Genomic DNA, 22,500 nt, shown 5'->3' with positions numbered 1-22,500 from the left:
CCGTCTGAGTGTGTGAGTGAGTGTTTCAAGTCAGGGCAGATTTCATTCTATAGCCCAATATCACACACAAACATCTGGAACCTCCCGACTCGGCCCAAAGCTCTCTAGGAAGACAAGAGAGAGTTCCCACCAGGAACATAACAGGGATCCTCTTACCCTTCACCTCATGTTCTCTGCTTCTGTTTCCAACCCTTTGTTGCTATTTTGGTCTCTGAAACACTTTCACACAATCTACCCCTGTGTGTGTGTGTGTGTGTGTGTGTGTGTGTGTGTGTGTGTGTGTGTCTACCATGTAGGCAGCCTCTCTCATGAACTGTTTTGCAGGTTGTCTCCACACAGCAGGGACAGTGATCACCCATCTGATCTCCTCTCCCTCCAGAACTGATGAAGACTGATCCTTCACTTCCTGAAACACAACCAGGGACACATCCAACATCCAAACAAGACCAATGACAAAACAATTACACTGTAAATGTCTAATATTTATGGATTCATGGACCAAAAAGTATTACTGTTTGTAACTCAATGTGCACAGTGGGGCTGCAGCAAGGGAACCATGGAAGCATGATTGAGTAATTAGGCATGAGGTGTGTTAGTGTGTACCTTGAGAGCATGTTCCCTGAAGAATCGCAGGGCGTGAGCAAACACCTCGATGGCCCTGACCCTCCTGCCGTTCACCGCCTCCAGCTCCGTCTCCATGGTGAGGTCCTGCAGCAAACACAGCCACAACTGCTGAAAAACAACTGAGAAAGGGTCCAACCCTTGTTTTCATTCTGGATGTGCTTTAATGTGGTCTGCCTGTCATGGTTCTGTCCTCATTCATGCCTCACACTCGCACTGTGGATCTTCATCTTGAACTTGTCAAAGTAGAGCCAGTGCTGGGCCTCGTCTGGGTCCAGGTCGTGGTAGAAATCCCGGGCCGCGAACCCAAAACTGTGGAAGCGCAACTCCGGGGTGAGCAGCAGACATGTTGGGCTTTTCTGATTGGCCACACCGGGATCCCCGCCCTCCCAGCGCCTGCGTGGATCGGAGGCAAGACAGTGAAGAAATGTCTGCGATGTAACCAACAGAAGTCCTCATTTACACCTACACACACACTCTTACTTCATCATGTGTATGGCCTCTGAGTCCTGTGTGAAGCTGAAAGCGTAGCCGCTGGACGTGGTCCCAAAGTCGATTGCCACGACAACCGAGAACGGACAGGCCGTCCTGGATCGGTCCTCCACCCTCTGAGAGAGGAAGAAAGGGGGATTTGCTGGTCTACAATCTGACTTCAAGCAGAATAAAGAGAATACGAGCTGAAGCAGCCTCTCATCTTCCTCTGTGAGGGAGACGTAGGTGTCACTTATAAAGAACGAATCATTATCAAGCATTACCTTCACTTAGGCTTCAGAAATAAGTTCTTTCTTTGAGTGGAAACGGCAGAAAATTGAGAAGTTGGCTGGCCATCAATTGCAGCTGGGAACTTTTGAAGAGGGTTTACCATTTTTCCTGTTTACAGTATTACCTTTTCTTCTTCTTCATCATCATCATTTACAATCACAGCTGATGGGCATTTGCTACTTTTGGGCTTCAACAGTGAGCTTCAGTGTTATTTTAAACCTCTAATAACACTGAGCAGTGGATGTGGGTTTATAGGTGCCCATTAAGAGCTCTATATAAAGCTAAATAAGCAGACAAAGGGTGTGTGTGTGTGTGTGTGTGTGTGTGTGTGTGTGTGTGTGTGTGTGTGTGGGTGTGTATGTGTGTGTGTAGGTACCGGCGAGGGGGAGGGTGTGAGAGGAGTGATGCTGCAGTCATTTCTAGCTGTGGCAGGTGAAGAGGGGGCCGATAAGCCATCACCTGAGGAGAGGAGAGGAGAGGAGAGGAGAGGAGAGGAGAGGAGAGGAGAGGAGAGGAGAGGAGAGGAGAGAATTACTGAGCTGTCATCAGTTACCGATACACACAGATGTGGACACACCCAGATAACATGCATGTCTATCCCTCATGGAGATAAGGGAGATAAAGGGTGTCAGAGCGTTCACACACTTAAACCCAAAGCTCTCTGGGTCCGAGTTGAAATACTTTTGAGTTGGAATGACCAGAATGTGATCGGAATCTGAAGTGAAGTAACATTCCTGAGTGGCAGAGTGACAGAGGAAGACCATGATGTTCACATGATGAGCAGGGAGAGGGACTACTCACCAGGCGGTATCAGCAGGAGGCTTGGGTCCGGCTCCACCACGTCAGCCATCTTCACCGGAGCCAGCGTCTGGACACAAACATGATTTAACCCAACCCTGTCATCAGTCTGACATCTAGCACATTCCAGGAGTGATTCTGGGATGGAGCGCTGGTGTTTGAGTCAAAACCCAAAGCTTGTGGCTGCACGCTGGATTAGATTCTCCTCCACTGTGGGTAGAAGATCAATCATGTGCTCCACTGAGGTCAACTCACTTAATGAACACAGCCACATCACCTAGGGGTTTACATTACTAAGGTTGTTTTGACATTTTTCCTTTTCAAAACTGTCTATAGTTTCTGTTTTGTAGCTCGGGACAATGTAGATCCAGTCTGTGCATGAGTGAGGAAGATTTGTTAGAAGCCCCATGATGAAAGATAACATTTGGAACTGATGGAACATATGATCCCAGGCAATCACCGAAGAGAGAGAGAGAGCCCATATGTGAAAGATCTGTGCATATGTGTGTGTGTGAGAAAGAGGCTCGGCACTGTTTAGTGTGTGTGTGTGTGTATATGTGTCTATACGCACTACACATTTATATGTATTATTTTACAGTTTACAGTGTGTATGTGTGTGTGTGTGTGTGTGTGTATGGAGGGGGGGCTTATGTGTGTGCTTGTATTGGGTTGCAACAGTGGGAACCGTTTGAGATCTGAGCCCCACCAAAACGAACAAAATGAACAGATGACTGCAATGAAACAAAGATGAGTTTGTTTTACTGAGTGTGTGTGTGTGTGTGTGTGAGAGAGAGAGAGAGAGAGTAGCTTTTTTCCCCCCTCATTCTTTTCTGTGCACATACTGTGTGTATAGAAGCATGTGCATGTTTGAAAAGCTCTGTAATGTGCATACGTTGCGTGTGTGTGTGTGTGTGTGTGTGACTCGATCCTCTTTTCCCATGGCGCTCCTCACTATTTGATGATAAAACCAGAAGGAGAACAGAGCTCCATCTCTCCTCTATTCTACCCTTTGAGACTGAACAACACCCTGTGCCGCTGTTATGCCCCATTAACACTGTTACACACACACACACACACACACACCACCATCAACATTTACCGTTACCTCCTTTATAATTCCCTCCAGTAAACAGATAAACACACTTCGCCTTAATCATTATGCAAAGACGACGCTCCTGTTCCCAATTGCCATCATCATCAAATCACACATCACTGTTATAGTCAACACACTCACACACTGACAACACACACACACACTCACACACTTGCAGACACACAGCTCAGTCATTAGAGACTAAAGCAGTCAAGTTCAGAGGGAAAACACAACACAACATATTTTTCTTATGAACTCACTCCTTTGAATACAGAGCAGCTCGATGCCCACGTCCTCCTCCTCCTCTGCCGTCTCCTGGCTGGAGCACAAGAGTATTCCAAAAACTTAGGAGCACGGCTGTGCAGAGTTTATAATCCGCCCCCAGGGAGGGTGATGAAGAGGAGAGGGAGAGAGAGAGGGAGAGAGGGAGAGAGGGAGAGAGAGAGAGAGAGAGAGGGAAGAGGGGGGGGGGGACAGGATGGGTTAGAAGAGGATGCTTTCCCTAGGAATTCCTTGTTGGAAGTGTAAGACTTGAGCTGACTTACAGAAAATTCCCTAAGATAGAAATTCCATAATCGGGAGTGAGTACAATGAGGGATAGAGAGAGAGAAAGAGAGAGAGAGAAAGAGAGAGAACAGTGATGGATGGTGAAAGGTCTTTTCCTCCTCCTCCTCCTCCTTCTTCTTCTTCTTCTTCAGAGAAAATTCCCCACAGTTACAGCAGCTTTTCCCTGTCGGGTCTGAGTTGGATGTGGAGGTCTTTCTCTCCCTGCGTTGTGCAGCCCAACTCACGGTCTGCACTCCGCTCTGCACTGGAATGTCACACACACACACGCACACACACACACACACACACACACACACACACACACACACACACACACAGACACACGCACACACACACACACACACACACACACACACACACACACACACACAGCGGTAACAGGAGTTGGGAGGGCTGTGACAGAGCGGTGGGGGGGGGTTACCTCACTGGGTAGCTGCTGTGTGTGTGTGTGTGTGTACTGAGGGTGGGGTATTCTCCACCAGGCGGTGTATCCCAGTTCAGTCATCTTGCCCTCTCTCCCTCTCTCCTCCCGCTCCTCCCTATCTATCCTTCCTCTCTGTTTGATTAGCTCTTCCTGTCTTCTCTTTTCATCTGGCCCTCCCTTCATTGCTCGATTTCTCCTCTCCCATGTTTTTCTATGGCCGTTGCTCCATTTGCTCTGTTTTTCCATCCCTCCATCTATGCAAGGACTGACTGAACATGACCAACTTCATTCAGTGGCTGCATTTATCCATGAGGGCACCCTGGGGATCTTTGTTCGTAAACTCGGTCCCTCCATCTTAACGTCTGACTCTAGTTTAAAGAAAATCTGTCTTGTTTCAACCATACATAAATACATAACTACATAAATACAGGCTCTTGCCCTAAATCTGTAAGCATTTTAGAATGCGTGCATGTCTGTGTGCGTGTCTGTGTGTGTGTATATTTCTATCGGTGTGTGTGTGTGCATGTGTGCAGATCGTGAGCTCCACATCTCCACTGCTGGGATCTGATTTCTCCACACTAGAGTTGTGATTGAAAGCATACATTAACCCCCAGTACTTGCTCTCACACACACACACACACACACACACACACACACACACACACACACACACACACACACACACACACACACACACACACACACACACAACACACACACACAAGCCGGCCCCACTCCCAATGGGCAGAGGAAGTCGGACCTCTGGAGTATGAGAAAGAAAGCCCCCTGGTATACACACATGTACACACACACACACACACATGCACACAGTCTCTTTGTCCTGTCAGATTTCCAAATCAAATTAGAGTGTGTGCGTGTGTGTGTGTGTGTGTCTGGAAGCCATTACCTGGCATGTCTCTCCTTGCTGCCCAACGACCAAGAGGCCCCATATGGATCCTGCCATCACCTCTCCATTCCTGTTGTTCCCTTTCCGTCTTTCTTTCTCTCCTTTTTTCTCCTTTCTCTTCTCTTTCCTGTGTTCTTTTACATCGCTCTGCTTAATTCGTTGCATTTGCTCACATCTCTTGCCAGCGTTCATCTTTTGTTTGCCTCTGGTCATCAGTCAGGTGGTTTTGTATCAAACTTTCAAGAGTTTTCAGTATTTTGAGCTCTTTCCTCCCAGACTCCTCTACAAAAACAAGCTTCTACCATTTCTAATCTTAACCATAAGTGACAAACCTAAACAAAAAACTTCAAGGTGCAATGTTACCCGTCTCCATAGCGATCCAGTCACAGGAAGCCCTGCACAAGAAGTGAAAGGAAGGAACCCCTGTGCGGCATTCCTCTCCCGAATTCCACATTATCACTGGAATCCTGGAAGCTCTCGATCAACGGAAACACAACCACTCACTCTCACACACACACACACACACACAGACACAACATCACTGTTCTTCCTCCACGTCCTCTAAATAGTCACACTATCTCAACACGAGAGGCTCTCTTCTTCCCGTCAGATAGTCATACTGTGTAGTTTTGCTCTAAAAATGGAGATACATGGGGTTTTGTGACATTTGTGGCCTGTTGCTTATTGCAGGCGGCTCCGTGTTCACACTATGTCTGCTTTACAGCCGCCCTGAGATTGTGCATGGGATAATAAAGGCAATATTGTACCTTAGGCTGTGTGTGTTAATGTGCAAGTTCCTGTTCACGTCCATGTGAGGGTGTGCCTTGCGTGTGTGCGTGTGTGTGTACGTGCGTATGTGAGTGGCAGTAGACAAACTCACCGTACAGCAAGAGGTGGGGACCTGGGTCACAGGAAAAGCTTGGGGGGGGGGGGATTCTTATATACATACACACACACACACACACACACACACACATATTACACATAACTGGCCTCTGACTTAAAGTCTGGGCCATTGTGTCGTAAAATAGAGGCAGAGCATAAGAGAGCGAGAGAGGGAACAGGGAGGGAAGTTATGATTTATGATTCAACGGCAAAAAGAGGTTGAATTATATAGCAGAGTGGAACTGAAGTGGAGAGAGAGGAAAATATGGGGGAGTGTGTGTGTGTGTGTGTGTGTGTGTGTGTGTGTTTGTGTGTGTGTGTGTTCCCTGCCTGTGTGTACGTGTGTGTACATGTTTTGCAGGTCAGCGCGGCGCGGATAAATCAGCTGAAGACACTATATCGATTCACACACACACACACACACACACACACACACACACACACACACACACACAGATCTGAACTATCATGCAGCCAAAGTTGGTGTCCTACAGACCTGTCACCATTTTATCTTGCAGCACATAGGCACAACCACATCTCAGAGCCACTTGAGACAACGCAGCCTTGAAATCTCTGATGATTCATGGCGGCACAGAGTTGTAGGTCAACTTGCCCTGACTGTTCACAATAAGAACCAATCATCAGACACTCGAGCATCAGAAACTCTCCCAGGCTTCCCTAACTGTGTTGACAACACTGTCATATGTGTGCGTCTTTGTGGTTAGTGCCTTTTAATTTTACTGATGCATGCTCTTATAGGGCACACACTGATACAGCACAAATACACTTTGTGTAAGCAGACACACGTCCAACAACCCCAATGAGTGTTACAGTCGCCCTCCACTGAGATATGAGGGTAATGCAGCCTCTTACTCACTTCAGGGAGCTGACCCAGGGTCTCTCTTGTCTTTAAAGCAGCTGGGTTGAGCCAGCTAAAAGCCAAATTTCACCTCTGTGATGATGAAGACGAGCAGGTGCAGTCCAGCGCACAGATGCAGTGTGAAAGTGCCTCAAAGCTCATAGAGCAGATTCTGCATAAGTGTGTACTGGCGGATAGTTTGCAGACCAGAAATGTGTTGATTTATAATGCTACATAGAAGCAATACCTTTACCATAGTTTGCTTTTGAATGATGCAGTGTGTCACAGCTCAATACAGCATAGGGGAAGAGTAGATGAACAAAAGTTATGTTGTTTGATTTGTGCTTTTACAGACACAGTGACATTTACACCCAACCAGAATGTTTAGGTCTGTGGTCATTATTAATATTGTTTTATTCTCCAAATACATGAAATCAAGTTTTTACCTGTTAACCAATACCAGTACTAGAATCAACAATCACTTCAAGTTTAAAGGATGACTTGTCAGAAATGAGGCAATTGCTCTGAACGATCAGAATGGATGACACAGTTACAGGATGTATTCCTTAAAGGACGAACCATATTCACTCATGTTCTCAAACTGGATCAACAACAAAGTCATTCCAGAGAAGAACAATATGCATAAAATGTCTGCTTGTCGATTGTATTCACTCCTGTAGAACTTTAATACTTTACTGCCTCAGCAATGTTGACAGAAAGTTGCGGTGGTGCTGAAATAGAAAAACAAATGAAATAATAAACAGAACAAATGACCACAAATTATGATAAAGCATAAACTCGAGGAAAACATACAATTTAAAAAAATGGGTAGTGCCAAACAATAAGACTGAAGTACATAACTAAAATACTTTTATTCCCCTCCGTTTTCATAACAACATTAGGCAGCTGAATACAAGCGAAAGTCATCACCCAACCAATGGTTAACAAAGTGTTTTCGTCACATAATAACTCAGCATATTGATTACAAAATCGGGACAGCAGGGGAATGGCTCATATTCTATTTTATTTACTTGCTTAAATAGAGGTGGGCTGGTCGTATGTTAATCTCAGCCAATGATATCGATACAAAAATATGATTGACACGCAGCTCCACCAATCACTGAAGTGTACAGCTGGATAAACGCGACCACGGCTCAGCTTTTCCCCCTGGCATCGTGAGGTAGTAAACCGAGCTTTTTGCCGCCTTGTAGCCACAAACGCGATAGATTTCACAATACAAACACGTGTTTAGGTAGCGTGAGGGTTTTAAGAAAATATTTATTCACTGTCTGGTTGATTGTGACACCCGGGAACCGAAAAGAGTCGTTTTTTCATAGCAGCTGGTTCGTGGATTCTCCCGTCTGCACTTGAAGTTGTCTGGTGAGTAACGGGGGCAGCTAGCTAGATTGCTAAGAAAAGGAAGACGGGGAGTTTTTCAGTCAAATACAGGAAATGTATGTAGACGGGGGCCCCAAGTTCATCGCAGGATTGACAACAAACGTTGTAAATAAAAAGTGACGTGTGTTATTTTCAAAGGTAAGCGTCAATCTCTTTATAACCTGAATCCGTCTGACTGTGGGCTACTTGCTGGGTTACATTTAGCCCAAATGTGAAAGGGGGAAACAAAACAAAGAGTTTTTATTGTGTTTTGGAGGTTTTAAAACGTGACACCTTCAAGTGAATTACATCATATACTCAATTGGTGTAATTACCATGTTTAATTCCATTTCTTAGCCGTGATTAGGGCTGGAGTCCGTGTGGGCATGGACACGTTGAACAATGAGCCGTGTCGCTTTATATAGTTAATAGTTGTAATATTTTCAAGCATTTTCTAAATGTTACAGTGAATACATGTTTCTTTATTATCCGCGATCAACGAAGAGGACCTGTTTTCTGCCCTAATCCACGCAGACATTAGTGTTTTGAAGGAGACTGTTATGGGATGTTTGTTCACGTGCTGCCTTCAGGTACTCGCACTAAGCTCCGATCTTCGAGTACTCGGGGTGTATAGTCAGATGCAATGCTAAATTATGGTCCGAAACAAAGGCACAGCAGCTTTCTGTTAAGACAATAGATGAAGAGACAACGGTGTTTCATTCAAGACATTTATTGTCATTGAGCAAACTCAACGTAATTTGAAAGTTGCAACCACTCAACCGAAGCTAGACGTACACACCCACAGGTTTGTGAAAAGATAAACAGTACATTACATTACGATCATTTGGCAGACACTTTTATCCAAAGTGACTTACATTACATTTCATTACCACCCTTCGCAGAGGGGGGAGCAATTAAGGTTTCGGTGCCTTGCTCAGGGGCACCTCGGCAGGGGCTCGAATCGGTGACCCTCCGGTTCCAAAGCGGAAGCACTACCCACTGAGCCACTGCCTCCCTTAGTCACCAAAACAATAAATGAATGAATGATTAAGCGCAAACAACAGAATATGTACACACATATTGCTTAAAAATTGTTTGTGCATCATTCAAGGTAGGTAGAACTGTAGCACTGGCAATTCTGCTGCCTCCTTGGAAAGTGAAGATGCTTGATTTTGCCTTACTCGGCACTGCTGTTTAGGAGAGGTCCTCTGTGATGTAACCCCTAAATGCTTAAAGCTGGAAACTTTTTTTAACCATTTTACTATTGTACTACTACTACTAATTTACTATTTTTCCTGATTCTCCTTGGGTCCACAATAATCCTTTTGATATTCATTATCAGGTTGTTGTTGTTGTCAAGGTGGTGCATTGACAGGTTCTGCACCTCCTCCTTGTATGGAGTCTCATTGTTGTTTGTAATAGTCCAATAACCATTGTGGGTCCTGTGTAGGTTGACTTTTGTGTATAAAGGAGATAGAGGAGGGCCCTAGCACAGAGCCCTGTGGAACACCAGTGATCAAAGTAATGGTAGGGAATGTGAACCTGTCCAACCTGATTGTTTGGGGGGCGCTCCATGAGGAAATTCATGATCCATTTGCACAGTGTGGAATTCAGATCCAGTCTGATTATATTATTATATAATAATATATTGTGCTGTATAGTCGTGACCTTCATTACTTTATGTTCCAGTATCAACGAATGCTTTAAGTTTTTTTTGCAGCCGTTAGCAACTGTAATATATATGTCAAATAGTTGTGACAATTTTTAATAAAATGGAAAAAGTGGAACAGCAACCAAACTAATTCCATCCACCGAATATGACTTCCATTTGCATCCTCAGAAGCTGAGAGGGAGGAAAAAAGAGAAAACTGACACTAATACACATTCAAATTAGTGTTTTTAAATGCTTGTCTTTTTGACGTGATCTCTGAAGTCGGAGAGAGACGTAAACATTAATCTGAACCTGACACTCAAGGCTAGACAGAGCGGCGTTCTTATGAGACCCTGAAGGCAGCACAGACCACGTGACCGGCCCAGCTTTGCAGGGTTAGCTCGGATGCTAACTGGATTTAGCTAAATTCAGCTACGTAGCATCTCGGCAGCAGAGTTCCTCATTGGAGAAACGACGAACGCGCACTCTCCGCTGTGTAGTTTCAAGAAGTTTGTGTAGCTAACGTCGTACTTTTGGAGCGACACCAACACCACAATGCCAGGTAACGAAAACTCGAGGTGTTAAACCGTGAACTCGGCGGTTTCCCCGGTGTAAAGGCAGCGTTACCGGCGGAGCGCTGGCTTGTTTTGTTGACGCTGCCATGCTTTAGCAGCGTGCTAGCTTGTAGCGGAGCAGCCCACTTTGTTTGCTTACGGTGAAGCAGTTTGACCTCAATGCGCAGTTTACGGAATTTCTTCTAATTTCTGCTTTGTTAGTTGTGTGTCTGTTCTTCCATATATGTGCCGGGACACTTGGGTTCATTTTATGTCTTTATTGGGGCGTCGCTTTGTCCTTTTTGTCGCCGCTAGGATAGCTACACCTCGGGCCCATACGTTGACAGTAAACCCGCACCTTCTGTCTGTTGGTACGCAAACTAGCCTCTTAGCATCGTAGCATCTCCGCGGCTAACGCCTGACATGCCCTGTTACCAACTTCACAGGTAGGCCGAGCTACCTGGCTAGCCCGTTAGCGGCCTGAGATGTTAGCAGGCTACACGCCACGACGACGCCGCGCCAGTTAGGTACTTCGCGGGGTTACATAAGCACGCATGAGCCCGATTCATCTGTGAGTTCTAAAGCCCACATTAGGCTCAGGTGACGTAGTTTCAAACGCACATTACCACGTTACGGTGTCCTCAGGATGACGAGGGATCTTTGCTTTACAAGTTTGAAGTCTGTTTTAGGTTTGTTGCCTCAAGTTACTGTGTTGAGTTTCTGTGTATCAGTGGATTCTTTGGACAATAACAAAGAATTAAACTACAGACTCCTCAGGAAAGACACGTGGGGGTTCACACATTCAGTGGTTTAGCGCAAATCACCAGGATTATTTACAGATAAGAGAGAAATGAAAGGAAAATGACTGTCTGTGTAAATCTACATCACCATATTGGAGCACTTTGGTTATTCAAGTCCCTGAAACTCTGCAGTTTAATGGAACAGCCTTAGTGTCAGTGATGACCTGTCAGGTGTTATAACACAGCAAAGTGTTTGACTGAGCGGAGATCTGGTGGCTGAAGGTAACAGCAGATGGTTAATTCTGGGGGAATGATCCGATGACCCCACAGGCCTGAAGTAGTGTGTGTGGTGTAGTTGTGTGTGTTTCTGCTTGGTTCCACTCCACCCTTTGGCAGGTTAATTAGGACGAGTTCAGTCATGGGGAGAGATGATTAAACAAATCCAACCAATGCTGCCAGATTGCCACAATGCTTGGAATCTTAATGAAAAGCTTCTTAACTTTATATTTCAAGGGGGAAACTGGAAATTAGACGCTTTTCTTTGCTCTGTATTAGTTTAAATTATTACAGTGACAGAGTACCAGACTGGGCCATCGAACAGGCCTGTGAGGAGGCAGCAGAGGAAAATAGTCCATCATTTATCCAATCAAGTGTTTTTAGATCACATGTAAAGGCAATAACTTTACTCACACACACACACACACACACACACCTCCATTGTGTTGTCTGGCCTTAGTGCTCCATCATTCTAACACCATGCTGTCATCCTTCCCCCTCATCATGTTATCAACTTGTGCAGCGCCTGCAGCCACAGAGGACGGGCCTGACTCCGCTCCATTAACTAAATATTACATGGTGACCAACGTGTGGGTTATGCAACATGTACATGCTAAGAGCTACACGCGCTACATAATGGCCACGCGCACTCTGCTGTCTTTTTTTTATACCCGCTCACCCAGCCTGACCTCCTCTGAGCAGACGCTGTGTGTTCAGTGACCGATCACAACTGCTGAGGAGTTAAGTTTAGGGCCGGCGTTTAGATGCTATAGTACATGTTAAATCTGATTTAAGGTTTTACGGGTGTAAAGCTCACAGCCTTTCTAATAGACATTAGTGGAGATTTGGCTGATGGACGTCTAGAACTTGTTGAGGATCTTTAGTTATTTACTTGGTGTTATATCTGTGTTGTTCCATAACATTTTAAAGGCTGCAGTAGAAATTAAACATGGATTCACAATCTCTCTGTGTTCTGTTCCCTATCTGCAACTTCAACCACAATCCAGTTTAGAATCAGACTTCAGCACGCAGTATTCTATCACCAAACGTCTTGTCCACCTTCACTGTCCTTCCCTGCTTATCATCATCAAACCCCCGCCCCCCCGTGTACACTACAGCAGATCCTGACAGACAGCTGTACACTGAGCAGACCCACCTCCCCTCAGTCTACTAACCTACTTAGGTTGTGCGTGTTTGTTTGTACTGAAGAACACCCTGTCCATACAACCGCACCATGCAGCGAGCAGCGGGCCGCGCTACGGCCGGAATCTGACGCTCTATAGTTCACGGTCCAAGACGTCATGACAAACGGATGTCAAAGTAACATTTTGTCCTCAATTTGGAATGAGGTCATCTAGTGAAGAGTCCTGGCTGCAGTTTGAGAACGTGAAGTCGGTGCGACGTCCTCGCTAGTCAAACGTTTCAGTCATGTGCCTGAATCAGACTGAGACTGACCCCCCCGCCCTCTCCCCCCGCCCTCCCCTCTGCAAGGCCGCAGTTGAGTCATGACATTTGAGTTCATGCTGTTTATCTGCAGATTATGTCACTACAGTCAGCAAGTCTCACCATCGTAGGAGAAATAAATCTTCTGTTAATCTGCAATTCCTAGTTATGTCTGTGTCCCAGGGCGATGAGCCCTGGGACACAGACATACACAGTGATAAGGTGGCGCTCTGATCGTTTGCTTGAGCCTTGACATCTCTACACTTTATAAGAAGTCTGAGGCAGAGAACCGTCTCAAACTGAGTGGCATGCAGGGAAATGATGAGATGGCTGGAGACAGAAATGTGACAAACATTTATGCAGGGATGAAGAGCAGATTGAGGTTTAAACTCATTCAATCATTTCTCATTTCACATCTGACATGCAAACGGGACGTAGCTAAACATGTCAGCTCAACACCGTCCAGACCGTCCCTGTGTCTCAGAGGGACTGAGGGTGTAGACAGGGGCGTCTCAATGTGCTGTGGTCGAGGCTCCACACCGGTTTTCACTCAGCCGAGCCTCTTTTCTCTCACCTGAGCCTCTGCTGCAGAGTGCAGACACATTCTTCATCAGGGGAAGGGAAACAAAAACTTGGATTGCCGGAGGTTTAACCTGAAGGCGTTTAGCGGCATTCTGACGTTTACTCGTGCGCTGACGTCGCCTCTCTGTCCTGTTAAAGTATTTAGATTCATTTACATCCTGCCGTTTAAGCTTCTGTCACGCTCTGCCCAGATTTGAATCCCATTTGACTCCACTGTGTTGCTTCACACGTTGAGGGCAAACTTGGTAGGGAAATGAGGAAGCTGTGTGTGTGTGTGTGTGTGTGTGTGTGTGTGTGTGTGTGTGTGTGTGTGTGTGTGTGTGTGTGTGTGTGTGTGTGTGTGTGTGTGTGTGTGTGTGTGTGTGTGTGTGTGTGTGTGTGTGTGTGTGTGTGTGTGTGTGTGTGTGTGTGTGTGTGTGTGTGTGTGTGTGTGTGTGTGTGTGTGTGTGTGTGTGTGTGTGTGTGTGTGTGAGAGATTTTGGTTTGTTTTGTAGTGTGTGCGAGATTTTGTTTTGTAGTGTGTGCGCGCGCTCCTGGACCCGTTCCAAAATCAATTCCAATAGATCAATTCTCATAGTGTTCTCATTGAGTTGATCATCATCAGCATTGAAAATGTCTCGGTTCAATGTTCTCAGTTCTATACTGTGTGTGTGTGTGTGTGGTAGGTTCCAGCTCCAATAATGTAAGCGAGTCGGTTTGTTCAGTTTGTTTCCTTGGCTTAAATGTTGAAGGAGAGTCGATGATGTAAATCCTGACCACCGATCAAAGCCCTGGCTGTGGTGATGAACACGGGACCAAAGGCTGCCAGCGTTGTGTGTGTGTGTGTGTGTGTGGACTAGAAGAGCAATAGAAACCACAGTGTGTTTTGCTTTGGCCTAATAACTTCAAGTGTTTTTTATCAAAGTATTTCTGAACTCACGTGTGACTCTGCTCTCCCAGAGCCGGCTGAAATGAGCGGTCCAGAGGTGGCCAAGACACCGGGAGGCGGAGCTCCAGGAAAGGAGGGAAAGGAGCCGGTGGCCAATGGGCACCCGGGCGAGGGTGGAGACGCCAACCCATTTGCTGAGTACATGTGGATGGAGAACGAAGAGGAGTATAACAGACAGGTGTGTGTGTGTGTTCCCCTCTGTCTGTTGTGCTTGTAGTCTGGGTGTGTCATTTGTACATCCTCTCCTGTCTGCCATGATGGAGGCGTGTTCTCAGCTGATAACATCCACACTGAGCCACTGTGCTGCTTCACACACACACACACACACACACACACACACACACACACACACACACACACACACACACACACACACACACACACACACACACACACACACACACACACACACACACACACACACACACACACACACACACACACACACACACACACACACACACACACACACACACACACACTTCTTCCCTTTGTCCTTCATTCACTCCCTTGGTAACAAATGTATGTCCCCTGTGGATCTGAGGTCATTTGGATGCAGTACGTGTGTGTGTGTGTTCTCTCCATCTTTCCCTGTTAGTCCTCTTCTACCTCTTATTTTACAAAACCCTCCTCCACCTTGTAATCCATGTCCATCTCCTGTCTCCTCCCAGGTGGAAGAGGAGCTGTTGGAGCAGGAGTTCTTGGAGCGCTGCTTCCAGGAAATGCTGGAGGAAGAGGATCAGGATTGGTTCATCCCGTCACGTGACCTCATCAACCAGGCTAACATTGGGCAGCTGCAACAGCAGCTCAACGGCCTGTCGGTCAGCGATCACCACAGCAACCTGGAGGAAGTGGCGGTGAGTCGGGGTTCCAAATGTTTGACATGATCTGAAATGGATCCAATACAGCCGCATGTTCAGAGAGAGAGAGAGAGAGAGTGTGAGTGTGAGTGTGTTCTTACTCTGCATCCTCTTCATCACTCTCTGCAGAGGAAGAGCATCTTGAATCCCGAAGCAAAGGAGTTCGTCCCGGGGAAGAAATACTAGAAGTCCCCCTCACCCCCATGGAGCTGCCGCACGCACACACACACACACACCCACACCCACACCCACCCACCTCCACAAACACACACCCAAGTCCTCATGTTCTCAGAGACTATAGCGGTCATGACCGCACAAACACACTGATTCTTACACGCATGCGTACAGACACACACACAGACACACACACACACACACACACACACACACGTCAGTGGTGTGCTGGCTTGCACTGTTGGGGGGTGGGGGATTGGTTTTTCTCTCTTTTTGATTCTTTTTCTTTTTATTTCCTGTCTGTTTCTTGTAAACTGAGGGACATGGGGAATAGGGGTGGGGGAGGGGTGTAATACCAGCACCGCCCAACTGCGGGCGCTAGCTCTTCAATACATTTCAGATTACTGATGACGCACAGAGCGCGCAGGGGCGATCAGCGTCCCTTTGGCAGCTACTGAAGAGAGATGCCAGGACAAAGGTCAGATGAGTTTATCCAAAAATGTCTTCACAACAACAACCATCATCTAATTGGAGTAAAGCCTTTACATTGCCTGTAGGCTGGGAAGTCAAGAGGGTTTCCATTCCAGCGAGGTGAGAGAGTGACTAATATTTCAGGGGACCGGCTGCGTCTCTGCGTCTCTGCGGCGTCGTCATCCCGCTCAGTCAGCCCGTCAGCATTTGATCGTATGATGTCAGCGTCTGTAACATCATAGCTCAAGTGCATCTAGTCAAGCAGCTTCTCATTTGTTTCTGGAGCGGCTGGGTTCCAAACCAAATACAAGCCCGCGCCCCCTACACACTCAACACACACACATACACACTCTGATTGGACGTTAACAGGCACAGGTGTAGTCGTTAACAAAATGATTATTCTCTATTTAGTCCACTTGTAAGAGCAGAGGGGCCGCATTCCATTCTCATTCATGCATCGAGGTTAATTTATTGACTTCAGGAAATCAGATCAGTTCCATCCTGAAGTGAAGGTTAGAGTTATATTCAGCCGTGTCATGAGGGAAACTTGAACCCTGAGAGAAGGTTTATCCTCCCAGCTTCCTTAGTTGGAGCTGAAGTCTCCATGTTTCTGGGCTGTGGTGCACAGAGGTGACACACACACACACACACACACACACACACACACTAACGCAGGGAGGATTTGTATTTGATTTGGAGCACAGCCGCCGTCTCTTCCTGCTCCACCACCTAGGGTTTGGATCCAACGCGGTCCATCCAGCAGATCAAGGGGTCCACATCCAAATCAGGTTCTTGGAAAGCCTCTCCTCCTTTTCTTTTCATTATTTTTTTCTCTTTATGTTTTTGTGGATGAGGCGTTTTGTGTCTCTACTGGGTACAGTAGCCTGCGGTGTCCATTCAGTCCTGTATATAGGAGCAAACACACGGGGGGACAGTACTGCCGCCGCCCGTCAGTGGGGACCATTGAGGAAGCCGCAGCTGACAGTACTGCCCCCCCGCTGTCCTTCCTCATTCTGTCTGGGGAAGTAAATAGATCTTTAAGGAAGTTTTGTCTTTTTAGCCATCGATCTCCACCGCTCTGGCTTTTCCTTCAAGCATTCCAAGTATTATCCGTTCAATCAGTCATCAAATACAAAAACATTTTTAAGTATAAAGATGCTTTTCAAGAAAACCAGAATTAAGTGGGCGATCCCTCCGGTCCTCCGCAGTCTCGTCTTGAAAATGTAGAAATGTGAATATTGAATTAGGAGGCGGCGGCTCTGTGGCGTAGGGAAACCGGCAGGCCGTGTGCTCGTACGTGATTGGCCGTAGATGTGCGAGTCCCTCCGTCCATTCATTCCGTTTGACCATTTTCAGTATTACAAGTTTTTAAGTGGATTTCTAAACAACGCAGTAGACGTGGAGAAGACTTGGATAAAAAGCAACTTTCTTATGGTGTTGGACCATAGTTGATGAATGGCGCCCTGGTGAAGCTAATAGGATTGTCCGCCAGGTGGATTGTGCAACATAAAATCATTTTTGGTGATTTTGTTTGAGTTAGATGACAGAAACCGTAAAAAAAGAAGTCCAGAAGACACAAAGTACAAATAAAAATAATGAAAAAAGACGAATAAAGATGCTAAAAGACACTTTTTTACTTTCTTTGTCTTTTGTCTAATTCTGATGGAATCGCACGCTGCAGCCAGGTTTAAACAATGTGATTTTAGAGGAATGTTTGCAGGACGTTACACCGGCACACACACTCCCCCCCCCCCCAGCAGGAGGATGGCACGTCTCCTCTGGGTGCCTGCCAGTGGACGGCTTGCTGCTGTGGTGTGACTCATCCTCAGCTGCTCCATCCTGAGGGAAGATAACGAGTTGGGACGCAAAGCTTTGACCACAACCTCTTTATTTTGTGGTATGCGGCAATCACTCTGCGTGCCGCGCATAGAACTGAGAAAGGAAGACAAGCAGCTGAGCTTCCCTCCTGTCACCGTCACACAGGTTACCTTCTATTTAAAGGTTCCTAAAGTGTGTCAGAACAAAAACAATGCTATCTGCTGATCAGAAATACAAACTAAACGGTTGCCTGATGAAAGGACTCTCAGGTTCCCTCATTGTTCCCTACAGCCAAAGAGAACAATGACATTGGACCTGACCAAAATCCAATACTTGAACTTGAATGAGAACAGAACTTTGCCGCAGAGAACTCCTGCTCCACATCTTGTCAAGTGGTCTAGCTTCAGGCCCGAGGTAGTTTTGATTTGAGGTGGCAGATCCAAAGTACATGTGGATGATGTCAGACTTCCAGCAGTCCAACCACAAGACACCTGAAATCCTTCAACCCGACCCTCTGACCTTCAGGTGTTCACTGTTTATTCCACTGCATTATTGATGCTGAACTACAGAGTCCAGCATCTGTAGGAGTCCATGATCTGTAAGAGTCCACTGAGTGATGCAATCGTTACGCTTCAATGAACTTCTCACAGTAAACATTGTACATTCACACGTAAAAAGGTGGAGTCGGCAGCTTTTGCGTGTAGCAGAGCACACAAACCTTTATTACAAATCAGAACTGGCAAATGTTTCATAATTACAGAATGCACAAATTGGTCAGACATTCTTTTCCAGATAAAGCAGATCAATCACTCTCATTACAGCTGAGTCTAAGTGCCGTCCTGTCCCGGGAAACCCTGGCTCAGCACTCAGGCAAATGTTGATACCAGCATGGATGAAACACACTGCAGGATCAACCACATATGGGGAAATGGTGATTTTGCGCCCTCTACCTGTAAAGCTGGGTAGTGCCTGTTCCTGTCTTTAAGATGCAAGTTATAATTTAACTAGCAAGATTTCAAGAGTATGCCTGAGAAACAAAGATGATGGAGGCAAAGATGTGACAGCTTCAGAGATCCAGAGGTCATCTTCAAACCTGAATACTTCCTGTGCAAACATCACATCTCTGAATGTAAACAATGCTGTAGGAGTGCATGGAGCTGTGATGACGGCACAGAGAGATTCAGATACTTTCTATAATCGTATTGTAGTTTGTGTGCGTAGCAGTGAGTGGTTGTAAACAGGATCTTTGGATCAGCTGGAGCCTCATTGGCTGTTGAGGCGTTGAGTGTAAAACACGTTGGCGTTGGCGGCGTAATCCATGGCGAAGGCCACGCCCAAGCTCTGAGCCCCCAGACTGGCACCGCCAAGGGCTGACGACTGCTGCAGAGTCAGGAGGCTGTAGCCATGGAAACGACCCTTCAGTTTGTCCGATGATGCCACGGCGGTCAGGACATCGGTGAACCCTGGTTATACACACACACACACACACACACACACACACACACACACACACACACACACACACACACACACACACACACACACACACACACACACACACTTTACTTCTTCTACTCCTCCTTTGCCATTATTATTTCAGATTTCATATTTCATATTTCCATAGCTCCACCCCCTTTGTCTTCCAAAGTAAGAGCACTGACCCGACTTCATCAGCTCCCAGCTCTTCCACACCGAGCCCACACACAGGATGGGCAGGCCAAGGTCACCGCTCAGGAGAGACTGAAGCAGGAAAGGTTAAAGAGTAGATCACAGGATGTGTGTGTGTGTGTTGTGTGTGGATGCGTGTGTGTGTTACCTCTTGTGCTGCAGGTAAAACAGCCTCTACATGTTTGGCCAGAGCTCGGCCCGCCTGTGTGAACACAAACTGACAGAGAGCGTCTCCTGCCTCGGCGCCTACAACACACAAACGCACAGATTCCTGTTGTTCGCTCTTCTTCACACACACATCCTGTTACCATCCGGACAAAATTAGGCAGAAAATGAAACGATGTGTATCTACCTTCAGCCAGCTTCCTGCAGAAGCCGGCAAAATGGGATTTCTGGAAGTCGCTGTAGAGGTGTGGCAGCATTCCCATCTGATCTGACACCTGAGAGGAAGAGGAAGATGCTTCCATGTTATGACCTCACTGTGCAAAGTTCTTTATTTAGGACATCCAGACTCATAAATGAACACTTCTTTGCAGTTCATTGTCAGCCCTCGCCACCTGACCTTGAAGTATTCCTCCATGGCTTTCCTGACGTGGGTCACATCGTGAGGAGGAGCGGCCAGGCTGTCTACCGCATCAAACACCGTCTTCACAGCCAAATGAGAGATCCAGAATGCTGAGAGACAGAGACAGAGATGTCCAACGTCCATTCACTTTGTCCTGCATATCACACATTACAAAGCTGTGTTTGTGTGTTTCTCACCTGAGCCTTCGTCCCCCATCATGTGACCCCAGCCCCCACAGCCCACCTGAGAGCCGTCAGGGTTGAGGAGTTTACAGTTGGAGCCGGTCCCTGAAATCAGGACTACGCCTCCTGGAGAGAGAAGATCACTGATATGACATCATCATAAAGACGACAGAGAGATACTAAGAGATACTAAGAGATACTAGACTGCTATCAAACCACACCTCAGGGGGTCAAGTGAGGTGCAGCTCCATGGCTTGTTTCCAACATTTACCAGTAAATATTCAAGGTATCAAATGAGCTCAAATGTAAATTCATATACTAAATATTTTATGAAATGTATCCCTGCATGCTCTGAGTCTGTGGGTTAGAGTGCTGAGGTGTGAGGGCGACAGAAGTTCAAGTGTGTTACCGCAGTTGCTGGCGGTGGCCATGGCCCCGATGGTGTCTGCGGTGATGAAGTAATGCTGACTGAGACCAGGGAAGCGTTCCTTCATCAGAGCGATGGCGTCTTTCTGCTCCCCACCACTCAGAGACATGCCCTGTGACCACACACACACACACACACACACACACACACACACACACACACACACACACACACAATAATGAACTTCTTTTCTTTATTACTGTTTCTCATTTGATAGAAGTTAATATCTTACAGACCAGTGAACACAGCGGTATGTTTGGGTCCAGCCCCGCCTCCACCTTTGCTCTCACCACCATCTCGTTGATGGCTTCAATACATTTGTCCACCCCGACCAACTGTGAAACGCACACGCACACGCACACACGCACACGCACACACACACACACACACACACACACACACACACACACACACAGATGAGAAATTCCCTTCACACAACCCGTCTCTCCTTCATCCCTCACCTGTCTCTCACCCAGTGGTTGGTGGACGGTCCATTTGTCTCTGCCAGGATCTTCCCATCTGCTGACACCAGCACAGCTTTGGAGTGTGTCCCTCCACTGGAGAGGCGGGTCAGGCAATGAGGGATATTAATGAATAAAACAACTTTAACAGAAAGAAGGAACCGAGTATAAAAGTATGTTAACACACAAATGGGGAAATTGATCCGAAAACACAGAGAGGTGAAACTTTAAACTGAAAATACTTCATGACTGAATTACTTCAGCATCTTTGTCCCCAGCAAGGAACGAAAGGAACATGTTGTGATTTGTCTGAGCACGCGTCTGAACGCTGACTTAAACTAAAACATCAGTCAGTATCAGCTGCTAATTCACATAAATGCTGTTTGACAAGTTTAAAGTTCTTCTCACCCCTCAACGCCACCGAACACCGACGCCATGCTCCTCTTCCTGTTTTCGTCCTGCTGGACAGCGCAGATCTCGCGAGACCAGCGTGTAAGGATGCAGCCTGCAATTCTTTCTTGACCGCCAGATGGCAGTGATGTTATGAATTTGCAATGTAATTTAGTAGTGCGTGTGTGTATGAAAGATGCATATAAAGGAAAACATGAGAGAAAAAGAGTATTTAGAATGTATGAACTATATATTTTTAAGCAAAACTGTTATTGTGTTCATATTCCTAGAGTTCTACGGTGACCCGGGGATGTGAAACCAAAGTGTCTTTACTTGCAAATGAGTTTAGATGTTCAAGCACATAGCGCCCCCCCCCCACATGGCTCAAAGTTACAAGTTATAGTTTACGATCATATATCTTTTAATTTATTGCATTCGATTCATACTTGAGACCTTTAGTCCGTTACACAAGAGTGAGGAGGCGGGAGGAGAGGAAGCAGAGCAGCTCAGGCGCTCACTCTCACCATGCGCTGCTCTCTACGGCAGGAGGATGAGGCAAGCTACTTGGTTGAACCACTACAAAACCGGATGTCACATCAAATGACTTTCAAAATAAATGTTTTAAACCGTCGTTTGCCACAGACTCTCTGGAGGCATTAGCAGAATAATGGTGATGGTTGGCAAGCCACATTCTTCTTCCAAAACAAAGATGGATTTAGTATTTCAGATCTTTGTGACTATAATAGGACATGACAATATTAATCCTACTTCTTATGAACACGTTAGGATGAAGCAGAAATCGATAGCATGCAGAGATGGAAATATGCAATGCTGTTGTGATCTTGGTCCGGGATTTGGAGCAGCTGTGCCGTGTGTGTCCTCCAGGCTGCGAGTGTTCAGTCCAACTGAAAACAATCAAGCAGCTGATTTCAATGATCAATGCAGCTCAAACTCACACAGAGAGAGAAGGGGAATAATTGAACTCAGGGCTTGGTTGAACCACAGCAGCCTCTTAGT

General features: G+C 46.4%; 3 protein-coding genes across 7 annotated transcripts in view; 1 reads left to right on the top strand and 2 right to left on the bottom strand.

Annotated features, from left to right (window-relative positions):
* hspa12b (heat shock protein 12B) overlaps window positions 1-4,240 on the bottom strand; it is a 12,582-nt gene extending 8,342 nt beyond the window's left edge. The window contains exons 1-8 of one of the 2 annotated variants that reach the window (XM_076170777.1): window positions 3,820-4,240; window positions 3,535-3,631; window positions 2,185-2,251; window positions 1,760-1,842; window positions 1,105-1,229; window positions 831-1,017; window positions 604-708; window positions 290-406 (exon numbers count right to left, since the gene is read on the bottom strand). In XM_076170777.1, coding sequence (XP_076026892.1) covers window positions 290-406; window positions 604-708; window positions 831-1,017; window positions 1,105-1,229; window positions 1,760-1,842; window positions 2,185-2,233 — 666 coding nt within the window. In that variant the 5' untranslated portion in view covers window positions 2,234-2,251; window positions 3,535-3,631; window positions 3,820-4,240. Of the gene's footprint in view, window positions 1-289; window positions 407-603; window positions 709-830; window positions 1,018-1,104; window positions 1,230-1,759; window positions 1,843-2,184; window positions 2,252-3,534 lie in introns of both variants that reach the window. The other variant, XM_076170779.1, reaches the window with a different exon arrangement.
* Window positions 4,241-8,008: 3,768 nt separating this feature from the next.
* paip2b (poly(A) binding protein interacting protein 2B) lies at window positions 8,009-17,600 on the top strand. Of its 4 annotated transcripts, none has more exons than XM_076170773.1 (4): window positions 8,009-8,096; window positions 14,479-14,645; window positions 15,139-15,324; window positions 15,457-17,600. In XM_076170773.1, the coding sequence occupies exons 2-4, from the start codon at window positions 14,490-14,492 to the stop codon at window positions 15,511-15,513; spliced, it is 399 nt and encodes a 132-aa protein (XP_076026888.1). In that variant the 5' UTR covers window positions 8,009-8,096; window positions 14,479-14,489; the 3' UTR covers window positions 15,514-17,600. The 4 variants fall into 4 exon arrangements, with proteins under 4 accessions (XP_076026888.1, XP_076026887.1, XP_076026889.1 ...); XM_076170772.1 differs by lacking the exon at window positions 8,009-8,096 and adding an exon at window positions 8,103-8,296; XM_076170774.1 differs by lacking the exon at window positions 8,009-8,096 and adding an exon at window positions 8,325-8,452.
* An 880-nt stretch (window positions 17,601-18,480) lies between these two features.
* On the bottom strand, window positions 18,481-21,610 carry nagk (N-acetylglucosamine kinase). The gene is made up of 10 exons (XM_076170770.1): window positions 21,502-21,610; window positions 21,105-21,189; window positions 20,869-20,967; window positions 20,615-20,744; window positions 20,221-20,331; window positions 20,021-20,133; window positions 19,811-19,898; window positions 19,607-19,704; window positions 19,452-19,530; window positions 18,481-19,253 (listed from the first exon to the last, which is right to left on the bottom strand). Exons 1-10 carry the CDS (start codon window positions 21,528-21,530, stop codon window positions 19,054-19,056), a joined length of 1,032 nt encoding a protein of 343 aa, XP_076026885.1. The 5' UTR covers window positions 21,531-21,610; the 3' UTR covers window positions 18,481-19,053.
* Between the last annotated feature and the right edge of the window lie 890 nt (window positions 21,611-22,500).

The sequence above is a fragment of the Genypterus blacodes genome, unplaced genomic scaffold (assembly GCF_046128005.1).
Source record: "Genypterus blacodes isolate CSIRO-AG114 ecotype Tasmania unplaced genomic scaffold, CSIRO-AGI_Gbla_v1 ptg000232l_1, whole genome shotgun sequence".
In the NCBI taxonomy this organism is placed as follows: Eukaryota; Metazoa; Chordata; class Actinopteri; order Ophidiiformes; family Ophidiidae; genus Genypterus; species Genypterus blacodes.
This window is presented reverse-complemented; position numbering and strand designations above follow the sequence as displayed.

Coding starts and splice junctions, on each gene's coding strand:
- paip2b (XM_076170771.1), top strand. Junction 14,646..15,138: donor AAGAGGAGTATAACAGACAG/GTGTGTGTGTGT, acceptor GTCTCCTCCCAG/GTGGAAGAGGAGCTGTTGGA. Junction 15,325..15,456: donor GCAACCTGGAGGAAGTGGCG/GTGAGTCGGGGT, acceptor CACTCTCTGCAG/AGGAAGAGCATCTTGAATCC.
- nagk (XM_076170770.1), bottom strand. CDS start 21,530: ATGGCGTCGGTGTTCGGTGGCGTTGAGGG. Junction 20,332..20,614: donor GGCCACCGCCAGCAACTGCG/GTAACACACTTG, acceptor TTCTCTCTCCAG/GAGGCGTAGTCCTGATTTCA. Junction 19,254..19,451: donor CTGGGAGCTGATGAAGTCGG/GTCAGTGCTCTT, acceptor GTGTATAACCAG/GGTTCACCGATGTCCTGACC.